This window comes from Pristis pectinata, chromosome X (genome assembly GCF_009764475.1).
Source record: "Pristis pectinata isolate sPriPec2 chromosome X, sPriPec2.1.pri, whole genome shotgun sequence".
Taxonomy (NCBI): Eukaryota; Metazoa; Chordata; class Chondrichthyes; order Rhinopristiformes; family Pristidae; genus Pristis; species Pristis pectinata.
In genome coordinates, this window is record NC_067450.1 from 9,689,805 (window position 1) to 9,705,136 (window position 15,332).

Genomic DNA, 15,332 nt, shown 5'->3' on the forward strand with positions numbered 1-15,332 from the left:
GCCACTGCAGGATACAGATCAATCAATGAAGCAGAGATTGCAGCTCTAATGTGCACTATATAAAAAGCTGCAATCAGTAATGAAGCTATCAGATGCTCTGTGCAAGATATGGATGTCAGAGGGGCACCTTCCAGTGTTGTCCCATTGATGATCTTGGCACAATCTGCTCCTAGTTTTTCTGAGAATGACTCATATCCATTTCTTCTTGACAGAAGGAGGCCATTTCAGCCAATTCACAGAGCATTCCCACCCCCACTAATTTTTCCTGTAACCTTTTCTCCCCACATTCCCATCATCTCTCCCCCAGATTCTACCATTCACCTACACACTAGGGGTAATTTACAGCAGCCAATTAATCTACCAACCCATGTCTTTGGGATGTGGGAGGAAACCGGAGCACCAGGGAAAACCCACATGGTCACGGGGAGAACATGCAAAACTCCACACAGACCAGCAGCAGAGGTCAGGATTGAGTCCAGGTCTCTGGAGTGAGGCAGCAATACTGCTAGCTGTACCTCTGTGCCACCCAGTAACAAGGATTGTAGGTTGCAGGATGTATGAGCTGTGATGTCATTGAATGCAAGACTCTCGCCAGGAAAATGTGAGAAGTGCCCAGGTCAATTTCTTGATGGGACCACTTTAACCTAGAAATGATCACTGGTGCGATCAAAACCTGTATAAAATCATTTTCCACATGATTTGTGTGTGAAAAATGGGCAATAATGATCCAATCTCTCACCTTGTATTTCTAATGCTGAGTATTTTGCTCCAAAATGAAACTTGGAGGTGCTATTTCATGATCATTACCCACTGGATCCAGACTACTGTTTTGCATAAACGTACTTGCATTCCTTTTGAGGATTACTCCCAATTCATGGTATCCTTTTTAGCCTTTGCAGTGTCTGCTGATTTGTAGAAAATATTTCTAATGGTTGGTTAGATTGGGTGGTACGGTGGGGGAGAAAAGGATGTTGGTTTCATGAGGGAAAAGTTGTACGTTTAAAGAAAAAAGTCCAAGACACAAAGCTGTCATAGCTGATTATGATTATGAGAAGGTGTATGATAGGAAGAGATAGAGGGATAGAAATGAGTCCTCCGTTGCTAGTACCAATACTGCAGTATGCTGGTGACCGTGCACTTACTCTGCTTCTGAAATTCAGTTCCACTGAGGTTGTCAACTCCCAGCTCGTTTTCCCCTTTAGTCCCAAAGAACTCCAGACCAAGACTATATTAGGGTATGCAAACAATGGGAAGCAAGAGGAGTAAAATATAAAGTATACCCAGTAAGTATTTTTGAAGCGTAAGTACATGTAGGAAAGCCACATTCAATATGTAAACAGTGAAATCCAGCAGACAGCAATGTGATAATGACCAGATTATTTTCTTAGGGAGAAACCAGTATTACATTTTAACTAACTTGAACACTTTAACTAACTAACCTTTCACATCTCCCTTAACCTTTGATCTGAGAACACTCCCATGTCTCTAGTTTCTCCATTCCCTGAACTCCCTCAATCCTCAAATCTCCTGCACCCCTCCAAGACCTTGATAACATTCCTAAAGTGCGGTGCTCAGAATTGAACTCTGTGCTTTATTGACAAAGGCATTGATTACTATTTTTTTAAAAAGCTAGCCACTTTAACACATACCATCTCCAAAGGATTTATGGATGAACGTCCCCAAGGTGAGGTTTATATAGGTGTTTTGATGATCTGATTGAAGGCCAGCAACTGGAGACATTAACTCAGTTTCTCTCTCACAGACACTGCCTGATCTCCTGAATATCTCCAGCAATTTCTATTTTTACTTCAGATTTCCAACTTTTGATACTCATATGATTATAGGAGGGGTTGGCCATGGAAGTAACCTCCAAAAATAAAGTTTTCATTTATGTGATAATGTTGCTGTTCATCTCTAATTGGCTCCCCAATTAAGCAATTGTTAAGAGTCAACCTAGCTTTGTTTTAAATTCCAGCTTTCATTTTGGTTATTTGGATTTGAATTCTTCCAGTGGTGTAGTGGGCCTCAGTTAATGGTCCAGAATTTCTAGCTGCTTGTCCAGTAACCTTAATTACTGCACTACCATATCCTATTCAATTATGAACACATCCACCTCTGCTGTAAGATTAACGCCCATCTGGGAATCAATCATTTACACAGGATGTACTGTGCAAGCACAATTGGAATTGGTTTATTATTGTCACCTGTACCGAGGTACAGTGAAAAACCTTGTTTGCATACCATTCATACAGATCAATTCATTACACAGTGAATTGAGGTAGTACAAAGTAAAGCAATAACAGAATGCAGAATAAAGTGTTATAGTTACAGAGAAAGTGCAGTGCAGGCCGACAATAAGGTGCAAGGCCATAACGAGGTAGATTGCAAGGTCAAGAGTCCATTTTATCGTACTAGGGAACTGTTTAATAGTCTTATAACAGCAGGATAGAAGCTCTCCTTGAGCCTGGTGGTACATGGTTTCAGGCTTTTGTATCTTCTGCCCGATGGGAGGAGGGAGAAGAGAGAATGTCTGGGTGGGTGGGGTCTTCTAATGCTGGCTGCTTTACTGAGGCAGTGAGAAGTATAGACAAGTCCATTGAGCGGAGGCCTGGTTTCCGTGATGTGCTGAGCTGTGTCCACAACTCTCCTGCAGTTTCTTGCAGTCACAGGCAGAGCAGTTGCAGTACCAAGCCATGATGCATCCAGATAGGATGCTTTCTGTAGTGCATTGATAAAAGTTGGTGATCATCAAAGGGGACATGCCAAATTTCTTTAGCCTCCTGAGGAATTAGAAGCACTGGTGAGCTTTCTTGGCCATGGCATCTGCATGGTTGGGCCAGGACAGGCTATTGATGATGTTCACTATCCTAGGAACTTGAAGCTCTCAATCCTTTCAACTCAGCACTGTCGACGTAAACAGGAGCATGTACACCACCCCCCCTTCCTGAAGTCAATGACCAGCCCTTTTTGCTGACATTGAGGGAAAGGTTGTTGTCATGACACCATGTCACTAAGCTCTCTATCTCCTTCCTGTACTTTGACTCATTGTTATTTGAGATTCAGCCCACTACAGTGGTATCATCTGCAAACTTGTAGATGGAGTTAGAGCAGAACCTGGCCACGCAGTTGGGAGTGTATAGGGAGTAGAGGGCTGAGGACGCAGCCTTGTGGGGCACCAGTGTTGAGAATAATTATGCCGGAGGGGTGTTGCTGCCTATCCTCACTGATTGTGTCTGTTGGTCAGGAAGTCAAGGATCCAGTTGCAAAGGGAGGTGTTGAGTCCCAGGTCTCAGAGTTTGGTGATGAGTTTGCTTGGAATTATAGTATTGAAGGCAGAGCTGTAGTCAATAAACAATAGTCTAACGTGGGTGTCTTTACTGTCGCAGATGCTCCAGAGATGAGTGTAGGGCCAGGGAGATGGTTTCCACCGTAGACCTGTTTCGGCGATAGGCAAATTGCAGTGGGTCGAGGATGTCTGGGAGGCTGGAGTTAATGTGTGCCATGACCAGCCTCTCGAAGCACTTCATGATGGTGAGTGTCAGAGCCACTGGTGGTAGTTCATTTAGGCACATTACCTTGTTTTTTCTTAGTACCGGGGATGATATCGTGGTCTTCTTAAAGCAGGTGGGGACCTCAGATTGAAGCAGGGGAGAGGTTAAAAATGTCTGCAAATAGCCCCGCCAGCTGATCTGCACAGGATCTGAGGACACGGCCTGGGACAACCATCTGGGCCAGATGCTTTCCGTGGGTTCACTCTCCGGAAGACTGATCTTACGTCCTCAACGGTGACAAAGGGTAAAAAACTGGAATAATTATTGAACATCAAGTCTGGGTGGTTTTGCACAAAGCACTATGTGTAAGATTAGATCGGAATGGGGGGAGGGGGGTGGAGAAGATTTCCAAGCTGGTATCTGATATAAGGAGGAATAATTTTGGTGTATTGCAATTGTTTATTCCAGTAGTCTTTACAATTTAAGATGAGTAATTTTTTCTGGAATAGAATTACTGATCAGGAAAGAGGTTCATTGGCTACAAATTCTTTTCTTTCTTACTGTGACGCAGAGGAGGCCATTTGACCTATTGAGTCCATACCAGCTCCCAGGGAGCAAACCCATCATATCCTGTCCCAAGCAACTTATTGTCTCTTACACAAGCCCATCAAATCCCCTTTGATTCTTTTGCCATTCATCTAAACTAGGGTCATTTACAGCAATTAACCTTCCACTCTGCATGTCTGAGGGATGTGGGAGGAACCGGAGCTCCTGGAGGAAACCCATGTGGTCACAGGGAGTAACATGCAAACTCCACACCAGCACCTGAGGTCTGGAGGTGAGAAATGAACCCAAGTCCTTGGAGCTGTGAGGCAGCAGTTTCACTGTGCTGTCTCATATACTAAATGGAGGATTTGTCTGGATAAGAACCCGGGACACCTTGCATGTTCTGTCTTAAAGCCCAAAGTAAGATCATTCCACTTGGTGACCCAGAAATAGGTGGAAACAGCCAAGCATGTACAGGTTCTGGCAGATCAGAACAATAGATAAATTTAGCGTACCCATCTAATCTGAAATGCCACTGGTGTTGAAGAAGGGTTGGGTTGCAATAAAGGTACCTAAACAGCAGGTGATGGATCACTCCTCTGTGCTGCTGCCACAAGGGGAGGCAGCATCAGAACACACAAACAGTCATACCAGCCATCTGCACTGCTGCTGGGATCACTAAAGAAGGAAATGACAAAAGATCCTTAAATCACTTGGGGTGAGTAAACTAAATGTATTTTAGTCCCCCCTGAAATGATGCCCTGTACAGTTTGCAATCTTTTCCCTATGAGCTCCTCAACAGTCCCACAACCTGTCCCAAGAATTACCTCATTAGTTCTCCCAGTTGGCCATGAAAGACCTGGTTGGAAGCCTTATTTATGTAGGTAAATGGGGAAATGGTCACCAAAAGCCCAAAACCAATGAGGCTTTAGGAAATTCACAATTGCCTGCCTTTTGTTACAGAAACAGCTGCCATTTTTGTGTTTCAGACTGTTATTCAGGAAATGAAACGCTGGTTGGATGATAACACATAGTAGGGCAGTGGATTATGGCTACTCCAGGTGTTTCCTGCATATCCGAGAGAGACTACACAAGGTATCTGAGTGTGTGGTGCTCAGTAGGTTTAGCAATCCCCAAGGTACATCTCTAAGTTTGCAGATGATACAAAGCTGGATGGGTGAGTGGAGCAATGAGAAAGAGGCACCAATGTAAGATAAGACAAGATTTCTTTATTAGTCACATGTAGCATCAAAACACACAGTGAAATGCATCTTTTGTGTAGAGTGTTTCTTGGGGGCAGCCCGCAAGTGTCGCCACGCTTTCCGGCGCCAACATAGCATGCCCACAACTTCCTAACCCATACATCTTTGGAATGTGGGAGGAAACCAGAGCACCTGGAGGAAGAACCCACGCAGATACGGGGAGAACGTACAAACTCCTTACAGACAGCAGCCAGAATTGAACCTGGGTCGCTGGCAAGTTGGGTGAGTGGGCAAATGCATGGCAGATGTAGTTTAACATGGATAAATGTGAGGTTATCTACTTTAGTTTTAAAAACAGAGAAGTTGATTATTATCTGAATGGTAAAAGATTAGGAACAGGAAAGGTGCTGTGACATCAGGGTGTCCTTGTACACCTGTCAATGAAAGTAACTGTTTGGGAGCAGCAAGTGATTGGGAACTTTATTGCAAGAGGATTTGAGTCCAGGAGCAAGGATATCTTGCTGCAGCTGTACAGGGCCTAGTGAGACCTTATCTGGAGTCTTCTGTGCATTTTTCAGAATCAGAATCAGGTTTATTATCACTGACATATGTTGTGAATTTGTTGTTTTGCGGCAGCAGTACAGTGCATGACATAAAGGCATAAAAATTACTATAAGTTACAAAAATAAATAAATAGTACAAAAGAGGAATAACGAGGTAGTGTTCGTGGTTCATGGACTGTTCAGAAATCTGATGGCAGAGGGGAAGAAGCTGTTCCTGAAACATTGTGGGTCTTCAGGCTCCTGCACCTTCTCCCTGATGGTAGTAATGTGAAGAGGGCATGTCCTTATCTCAGAATGATCTTGTCCTGTTCTTCCCTCATACACTGACTCCCTCTCCCCCTTGCACACTGACTCTCTCCCTCTCACACACACACTGACTCTCTCTCTGAGAAGGGGGTGAATGTGGTGGGTATGGTGCTTACCCTGTGAATGTCTCAGGAATTTATCCAGCCCCAGTGAGCGTCAGTGAGAGGGTGAGTGGTACCTGCTCCTGGGACAGATCGGACTGACCAGGCCTTCCCAGACACGGATTAAAGTAACCACCTCTTGCTCCTCACTGTAGAGTGATGGCTGACACCCGAGGAAGGACAACAGACAGTTCTCAACCCCAAGACAACCAGTGTAATATGATTTTAAATAGTTAAAAAGTCTTTACATAGTTTGAACTGATTCAACCGACTACTCCCCCTCCTCTTCAGAAATTAATGTTCCAACCCAACTTTGCAAATGACTGTCATTAAGTTTTTGAACTTCATCTTGCAACAATATATTCTGCATTCTGTTATTGCTTTTCCCTTGGTACTACGTCAATGTATGGCATGATCTGTCTGGATGGCATGTAAACAAAAGCTTTTCACTGTATCTCAGTACATGTGACAATAATAAACCATTGCTAACCTAAGTAAGTCCTTCCCAGTGTTAAACAAACTGGACTATGGTTCTCTGGGTTTGTCTACCTTTGAATTTCGGGATAACAGAGGCTATCTGCCAGTCCTCTCTAACTGTTCCATCGTGTCTCTTCCAACATACATGACCGGGATTGATTCCGACCAGATTCCACTGCTCAGTTTGGCGCGTTTATTTATTGTTTCTCCGGTTGCAGTTCCCGCTACAAAACGGCAGAGCGCAGCACAGCCCCGCTCCTTCAACACACCCGGAGCCCGCGTTCACTTCCTGCAACAGCGAGCGGGTAGCTCCTTCCGTTTGTCAATTTTAGGTTAGAACCAGAGCTTCTACATTTAAGGCGAATCTAAGTAACTATGCGTTAATTGGGGCGTACTAAGCATAATTTGAGACGAATTGCTGCGTCTTTGTGTGCTTCAGTGGAAAGACAGGATAGGATCCCATTTAATGTAAAGCCATCATGACATCAAAACATTTTATACTCGAAGTCCTTGATGAACTGACCGCGAGAGAACTGAACCGATTCATCTTCTTCCTCAACGACAGCACGGAATGGAAACCGATACCGTCTGGTCGGCTGGAGGACCAACCACGCGAGGAAATTGCACTTTTGCTCCAGAACCATTATGGTAACCAGGTGGTGGATGTCGCCAGGAAGATCCTTCATGATATCCCAAGGCGCGATCTGATAGAGAGGATGTTCAAAGATGCAGAGAGGGACGGATCCATAGGAATGACGGGTGGTAAGACTTACACCATGTTATGTTTGTCCTTCATCACGAGACAAACTTGGCGTGAGTTTAACATCTGAACATCTTATTTAAGAACAACAACAGACTGCAAAGATAGGCTGGCTGGCTTTTCCCTCTCTTTCCAGCCATTCCTGTTCTCCCATGTGACCCCTTGCATTGCCTACTGGGAACTGTAGTTCTTTATTATACCTACATAATACCACACACAGGGTGATTGAAAGTACATAAAAGAACTCAGCCATTGGATGAACAAGTTGGTCAGGACCCACAATAAGAAGGGCAGGCTGTGAACAAACAGAAAATGCATGTTGGGATTTACCACCTTCCCTCACTGTCAACAACAAACTGGGGTTGTTCCCTCATTGCACAACTGCCACTTGCAGTCTCTTGTGCCCTCACTCTTATGCGTCTCACTTTGCCCCATTCATTTCACTGGTGATCTGAACAGCTTTCCCACTCCAGAATAATTAGTAAAAAAACTGTTTAAGCTCTTGACTCAGGAAGCCCACCTTTGAGGAAGGTGGGGGCAGGTGGGAGGCCATTTTGTCTCTTATATTCCACCATCCAAGAAGATGATGCCTGACCTGTGATCATAAAAGGATTGGCCGCTCCCCCATTATCCTTTAATATCACTGGTTAGCAAAACTCTAATCAGTCTCAGAATTAAAGCTAACAATTTGACTGAGCATCAATTGCTGTTTGTAGAAGAGATTCACAAATTTCTGCTGTCTGCCCTGTGTTCATTCCTGAAAAGCTTGGCTCTAAGTTTAACATTATGTCCCCTGGTACCAGACTCTCCAACCAGTGGAAATAGTTCCTCTCCATCAACTTTCTCAGTTCCTCTAAAAATGCACATGAAGTTTTGCATTTAATTGACCCCAAAAACCATGCAGTTATATAGTGCCTCTAATGTAGTAAAATATCCTAAAAAGTTGGATCTGTATTTTTGAAGTTTAGAAGAATGAGGGGTTATCTTATTGAAACAATACAAGATCCTAAGGGGGCTTGACAGGGTAGATTTTGAGATGTTTTCACTAGTGGGAGATTCTCGAATGACGGGACACAGTTACAAGATAAGAAGGTGGTCAATTAAAACTGATGTGCATAGGAACTTCTTGCAGAGGGTGGTGAATCTTGTGAATTCTCTACCCTGGAAGGTTGTGGAGGCTGGATCATTGGAGATATTTAAAGTGGAAATAGGTAAATTTTTGAAAATCAAGGCTTTGAGGACTATGGGGAACTGGCAATAGAGAAGGTCTGGAGCAGATCAGCCGTGATCATATTGAATGGCAGGGCAGGTTTGAGGAGCAAAATGGTTTACTTCTGCTCTTATTTTCTTGTGTTCATGATGCTTCATGAGATCAATAGCAAACAAAAGTTTACTCTGAGACACATAAGGAGATATTTGGACAGGTAACCACAAGCTTGGGGTCATAGACATAGATGCTAAGCTTCATCTTTAAGGGGAGAGAGGCAGAGGGGTTTAGAGAGGGAAATTCCAGAAGACACAGCCACCAGTTGTGGGGTGATTAAATTCAAGGAAATCGAGAGACCAGAAGTGGAGAGCGTGGACATTTTGGAGGGGTTATAGGGCTGGAGAAGTTTATAAGCTTAGGCAAGGATAAGGGTCTAAGTGACAGGTCCTGATAAACTACCTGTTCAGAGAGAGTATGCACACAAATAGTATGTTTCAGTGTCCTACAATGGCATTCCTACTTTTTAGAAGAGTCACAGAGAAGGCAAGAAGGATATCAAGTCAAGTTCACTTGTAACTCCCCAGAGACCTAGTAATTTTCATGAACTGCTGGTGACTGGGTCAAATCCAGTAAGTTCTTTTAATATCTTGAAACCTCTGTCAAATCACCTCTTAACATAGAATCATGCTCTTCTTAAATACTGTCGGCGCCTCTGCTTCCACCACTCTTCAGGCAGTGTACTCCAGGTACTCACCACTCTCTGGGTGAAAAACGTCCCTCTCAGATCCCCTCTAAATCTTTTACCCCTTGCCCTGTTTATGTCCTCCAGTTTTATCTACCTCTGATATGGGGAAGTTTCCTGCAGCCTACCCTATTTGTACCCCTCATAATTTGAGATACCTCAATCATGTCCCCTCTTAACCTCCTCTGCTCCAGTGAGAACAGACCCAACCTCTCCAGTCTCTCCTCAACTGAAACGTTCCATCCCAAGCAAGACCCTGGTGAATCTCCTCTGCACCCACTCCAGTGCTATCACATCCTTCCTATAGTGTGATGACCAGAACTGCACACAGTGCTCCAGCTGTGGTCTGACCAATGTTTTATGAAGTTGGAACAAAACCTCCCTCCTCTTATATTTGATGCCCCAACTAATAAAGGTCAGCATCCCATGTGCCTTTTTAACCACGTTATCTGCCTGAGCTGCCATCTTAAAGAATCTTTGGACTTGTACACCAAGGTCCCTCTATTCCTCAATACCCACTAGGACCTTACCTTTCATGTTGTATGTCCCAGCCTCATTAGTGCTCCCAAAATGCATCACCTCACATTTATCAGGATTAAACTGCATCTGTCATTTCTCAGCACATTCACCAATATGTCAATATCACCCTGTAGGCTAATACACCTTCCACACTATCAACAATTCCACGAATCTTCATGTCGTCTGCAAACTTATTGATCCTGCCTCCCACATCCACATCCAAATCATTCATTTTTATTACAAACAGCAAGGGTCCTAGCACCTATCTCTGTGAACATCTCTAGTCACAGGCATCCAACCACAAAAACAACCCTCTACCATCATCCTCTGTCTCCTACGCCAAGCCAATTTTGGATCCAATTTACCAACTTGTCCTTGGGCCCAAAACCTTTGGACTAATCTCCCATGTGACACCTTGTCACAGGAACCACATCTACTGTACTGCCCTCCTCAATACACTTTGTTACCTCTTCAAAGAATTCAGTCAGATTGGTCAAACAGGATCTGCCCTTGACAAAGCCTTGTGGTTATCTCTGATTAGACCCTTGCCTTTCCAAGTGATCATTAATTCTGTCCCTCAGAATTTTTTCCAATAACTTCCCCACTGCTGAATTTCCTGGTCTTAAATTACCAGGTTTTTCCCTGCTGCCCTTCTTGAAAGAGGGGGACGACTTTTACCCTAGCCATCTGGTACCTCACTTTGTGGCCAGTGAAGATTTTAATGTATCAGCCAGAGCCCCAGCAATCTCTTCCCTTGCCTCTCAGAGCAGCCTGAGATAAATCTTATCCAGTCCTGTGGATTTATCCACCTTCAAGCACCCTAAGGCATCAAATACCTCCTCTTTATTATGGAGACCTGCACTAGAATTTCACCTTCCCCTTTGCTGAATCTTCCAACTACAAAGTCTGTTTCTTTTGAGAATACTGATGAAAAGTATTCATTTAGTACCTCCTCTATATCTTCTGGCTCTACGCACAGTTTTCCCCTGTTCTTAATGGGCCGTACCCTTTCCCAGGTTATTCTTTTACCCTTAATATACTTATAAAACACCCTCAGATTTGCCTTAATCCTTTCTGCCAGTGATATTTTGTGACCTCATTTCCTTCCTAATTTCCTTTATAACCTTCCAAATACCAGATTATTGAACCAGGTGGGTTATTAGGACAATTGGTAGTTTCATGGTTACTTAGACTAAATTGAAGATTGGTTCTCGTTTGTATTAATTGGCTGATTACCCCTCTCCACACCCCAAATTCCTGAAAGGTGTCACCCACCTAACAACCTCTAACACTGCTCATTCCTCATACCCCTCAATACCTTTTGTATCTGGAAGTCTTAGCCATCTCCTTATTAAATATATTCAGCAACCTCCACAGGCCTTAGAGATAGAGAACTGCACAGGGTCACCCCTCTGAGTGAAGAGATTTCTCCACATTTCAGTCCTAAATTTCTTGCCCAGTAAGCTGAAACTGTGAGCCCTGGCTCCAGATGCCCCAGTCAGTGGAAACATCCACCCCACATCCAGTGAGTCTAACACTTGTAAGTACTTCGTAAGTTTCAAATAGATCTCTCATTTCTCATGATGATAAAAAGGCCATTCAGCCCATCAAGTTTATGCCAGCTCTCTGAGCAATCCCATCAACCCCATTCTTCCACTTACTTCCCTGTACCTTGTTCTCTCCCACATTCCCATCAACTCCCCCCAGATTCTACCACTTACCTACACACTGGGGACAATCTACAGCAGCCAATTAACCTACCAACCTGCATGTTTTTGGGATGTGGGAGGAAACCGGATCACCTGGGGGAAACCCACGCAGGGAGAATGTGCAAACTCCGCACAGACAGCAGCGGAGATCAGGATTAAACCCAGGGCTCTGGAGCTGTGAAGTAATAGCACTACTCAATGTACTCATTCTTCTAAACCCTAGTAAATACAAACCTAGTCAATTTAATGTCTCCTTGTAAAGTAATCCCACCATCCCACGAATCTATCTAGGGAACCTTCACTGCATTTCCTCTTGGGTAAGGAGAACAAAACTACACACAGAGACTACAGTATCTGCATTACGGAAGAGGAGGTCCTGGCTGTCTTGAGGTGAATGAAGGTGGATAAATCCCCAGGGCCAGACAAGGTATCCCTTTGGACCTCGTGCGAGGCTAGTGCAGAAATTGCAGAGGCCGTGGCAGAGATATTTGAAATGTCCTTGGCCATAGGTGAGGTGACAGAGGACTGAAGGATAGCTAATGTTGTCCCATTGTTCAAGAAAGGTTTTAAGAATAAGCCGGGAAATTATAGGCCAGTGAGCCTGATGTCATTCGTGGATAAATTATTGGAAGGTATTCTAAGGGACAGGATATATTAAGTATTTGGATAGACAGGGCCTGATAGTCAACATGGCTTTGTGCGTGGTAGGTCATGTCTAACCAATCTTGTAGAGTTCTTGAGGAAGTTACCAAGAAAGTCAAGGTGGTGGACGTTGACTACATAGACTTTAGCGAGGCCTTTGACAAAGTCCCACATGGGAGGCTGTTCCAGAAGGTTAAGGCACTTGGCATTCAGGATGAAGTAGCCAATTGGATTTAACGTTGGCTTCGCGGGAGAAGCCACTAAGTGGTAGTAGATGGTTGTCTCTCTGACTGGAGGCCTGTGACAAGTGGTGTGCCGGTGCTGGGTCCGTTGTTATTTATCATCTATATTAATGATTTAGATGATAATGTGGTAAACTGGATCAGCAAATTTGCAGATGACACCAAGACTGGGGGCATAGCGGACAGCGAGGAAGGCTATCAAAGTTTGCAGTGTGATCTTGACCAGCTGGGAGAATGGGCTGAAAAATGGCAGCTGGAATTTAATGCAGACAAGTGTGAGGTGTTGCACTTTGGGAAGACAAACCAGGGTAAGGCTTACATGGTGAATGGTAGGGCTCTGAGGTGTGTGGTAGAACAAAGGGACCTGGGAATACAGATCCATAGTTCCTCGAAAGTGGCGTCACAGGTAGATAGGGTCGTAAAGAGAGCTTTTTGCACTTTGGCCTTCATAAATCAGTGCATTGAGTATAGGAGTTGAGATGTCATGTTGAAGTTGTACAAGACATTGGTGAGGCTGAATTTGGAGTATTGTGTGCAGTTCTGGTCACCTACCTACAGGAAAGATATCAATAAGCTTGAAAGAGTGCAGAGAAAATTTACAAGGATGTTGCTGGGACTTGAGTTATAGGGAAAGGTTGAATAGGTTAGGACATTATTCCCTGGAGCACAGGAGAATGAGGGGAGATGTTATAGAGGTATACAAAACTATGAGGGGTATAGATAGGGTGAATGCATGCAGTCTCTTTCCCCTCAGGTTGGGTGAGACTAGAACTGGAGGTCATAGGTTTAGGGTGAAAGGTGAAATATATAAGGGAAATCTGAGGGGAAACATTTTCACTCAGAGGGTGGTGCGAGTGTGGAACGAGCTGCCAGTGGAAGTGGTAAATGTGGGTTCAATTGTAACATTTAAGAGAAGTTTGGATAGGTACATGGATGGGAGGGATTTGGAGGGATATGGTCCAAGTGCAGGTAGATGGAACTAGGCAAGAAGATCAGGTCGGCATGGACTAGATGGGCCGAATGGCCTGTTTCTGTGCTGTAGTGCTCTATGACAATACTCCACGTATGGTCTCACCACCGCCATGTATAATTGTAATAGGACAATCTTGCCCCTGTATTCAAAACTCTTGCAATGCAGAAAAACACACCCAACTTTTTCATCTCTGATCATTTATGGTTGATATTTTGGCTCTCAGAATTGTGTGTCATTCAACAGATTCTTTGATGTAGTTTGTTCAAAATGGTAGAATACATCAAATAGGTGGCAAGAGAATATAAACACTGCTTGTTCAGCCTGCTGCTGTTTGCACTGGATCTAGGTTAAGCAATCACTTTAGGACATGTTAGTACCTGATGTTACTGTAGATTCTGGAAATTCCCAAGCTGGAATCTTAACTTGATTTGTCCTAAGTTCTCATTCCTTGTTCCTTTACTTAACAGAGAGAAAAAGGGACAGACCTGAAGGCCAGGACAGTGCTGGAACCATGAGTGATCGTTCAGAGAACAATAATCCCAACCCAAAGAAAAACAGTATGTAAATCATATTTAAATATTCCTTCAAAGTATTCAAGTATTAATGTATTCAGTTTTTCAAACAAGTCATTGAAATTACAGAGGGGACAATGCTATCATTGGAATGATCTACAATTAAAAAATCTCAACTATTAGGAGACACACACATCTCAAACATCCCCCCCACCCCCCCCCAACAGATGCTGCTCAGCCTGCTGAGTTCCTCCAGCAGATTGGTTGTTACTCCCAACTATTATCTCCATCTTAACTTCATCCTGCATAGAACAATGCATTTCACAACACATCTGTTGAATGAGAATGCATGTTGGGTCCTGGAGTTGATTGTAATTGCCCCTTCCCACTCACCCTGATGCAGTGGGGTGTGCACTTGTCACTGTATGTGATTAACAGCTAGGCCTGAAAACCTACCCCATTTCTCTGGGAGAAGGGTGGTGGTGGACCTTGATGGTGATAGTCCTTTAAGAAGGCAGCTTGTTCGCTGCTCAGGACCCTGTCACCAGCCTGCCTTCATAAATGGTTCCTCCCCTTCAGGTTCTGCAGAGGTTAAACCCACCACATGGCCCTGGCTGGCACTGGTGATGCCCCTTTGTGTGGTAGTGATCCCATAGGGAGCCAACCCTACATAATCATCCACTGGGAAAATAGATAGAGAGTGGATGTTCCTTCTCCTCAACACCATCTCTACCCCCTAAATCCCCACTCCCAGCTCAGAATAAAGTCCCCATGACTATCAGCAGGATATTCAACCATGAAGAGCAGCATAACCATAACACTGCTTCCAGGCACAACATCCAGACTTACGGATTTTCCACCAGAAGGCATTGGATGTCGATCAGCTTCAGGGAAGCATTTAATTTTTGTTTCATCCCCGTAGAAGGCATCAGAGAGATCACGTCAAGTTTTAATTCAGTATCTCATTGCTTACAGAGGTGGAGGCAAAGCTACTGACTGACAAACAACTGATGAAACTGGCTTCAAAAATGGGGCATAATGGGAAGCAAATTGGGATCCAGTTCCTGAAGCTGGAAAGCTACGAAATTGACCAGTGTGAATCACAGGCCCCAACCCTCATCATGCAAAACTTTAACATACTGCAACTCTGGAGGAATCGGGAAAAGAAGAATGCAACCGCTAAGCGATTGCACGCCATTCTTGCAAGCAATGATTGTCCCATCAGCTCAGAATGCATTGATTGGCTTCTTGAAGAAAACCAATGATCAGAGACATTGGAGAAGGCTGTTCTTTTTTTCTTAAAAGTTAGAAATTGAGAACAAAAATTTTACATTTTTAAA

General features: G+C 43.9%; 1 protein-coding gene across 1 annotated transcript; it reads left to right on the plus strand.

Annotated features, from left to right (window-relative positions):
• The first annotated feature begins 6,945 nt into the window (after nt 1-6,945).
• si:ch211-114l13.9 (uncharacterized protein LOC796649 homolog) lies at nt 6,946-15,269 on the plus strand. Its single transcript, XM_052009631.1, has 3 exons — nt 6,946-7,448; nt 13,948-14,037; nt 14,968-15,269. Exons 1-3 carry the CDS (start codon nt 7,166-7,168, stop codon nt 15,255-15,257), a joined length of 663 nt encoding a protein of 220 aa, XP_051865591.1. The 5' UTR covers nt 6,946-7,165; the 3' UTR covers nt 15,258-15,269.
• Nucleotides 15,270-15,332: the final 63 nt, after the last annotated feature.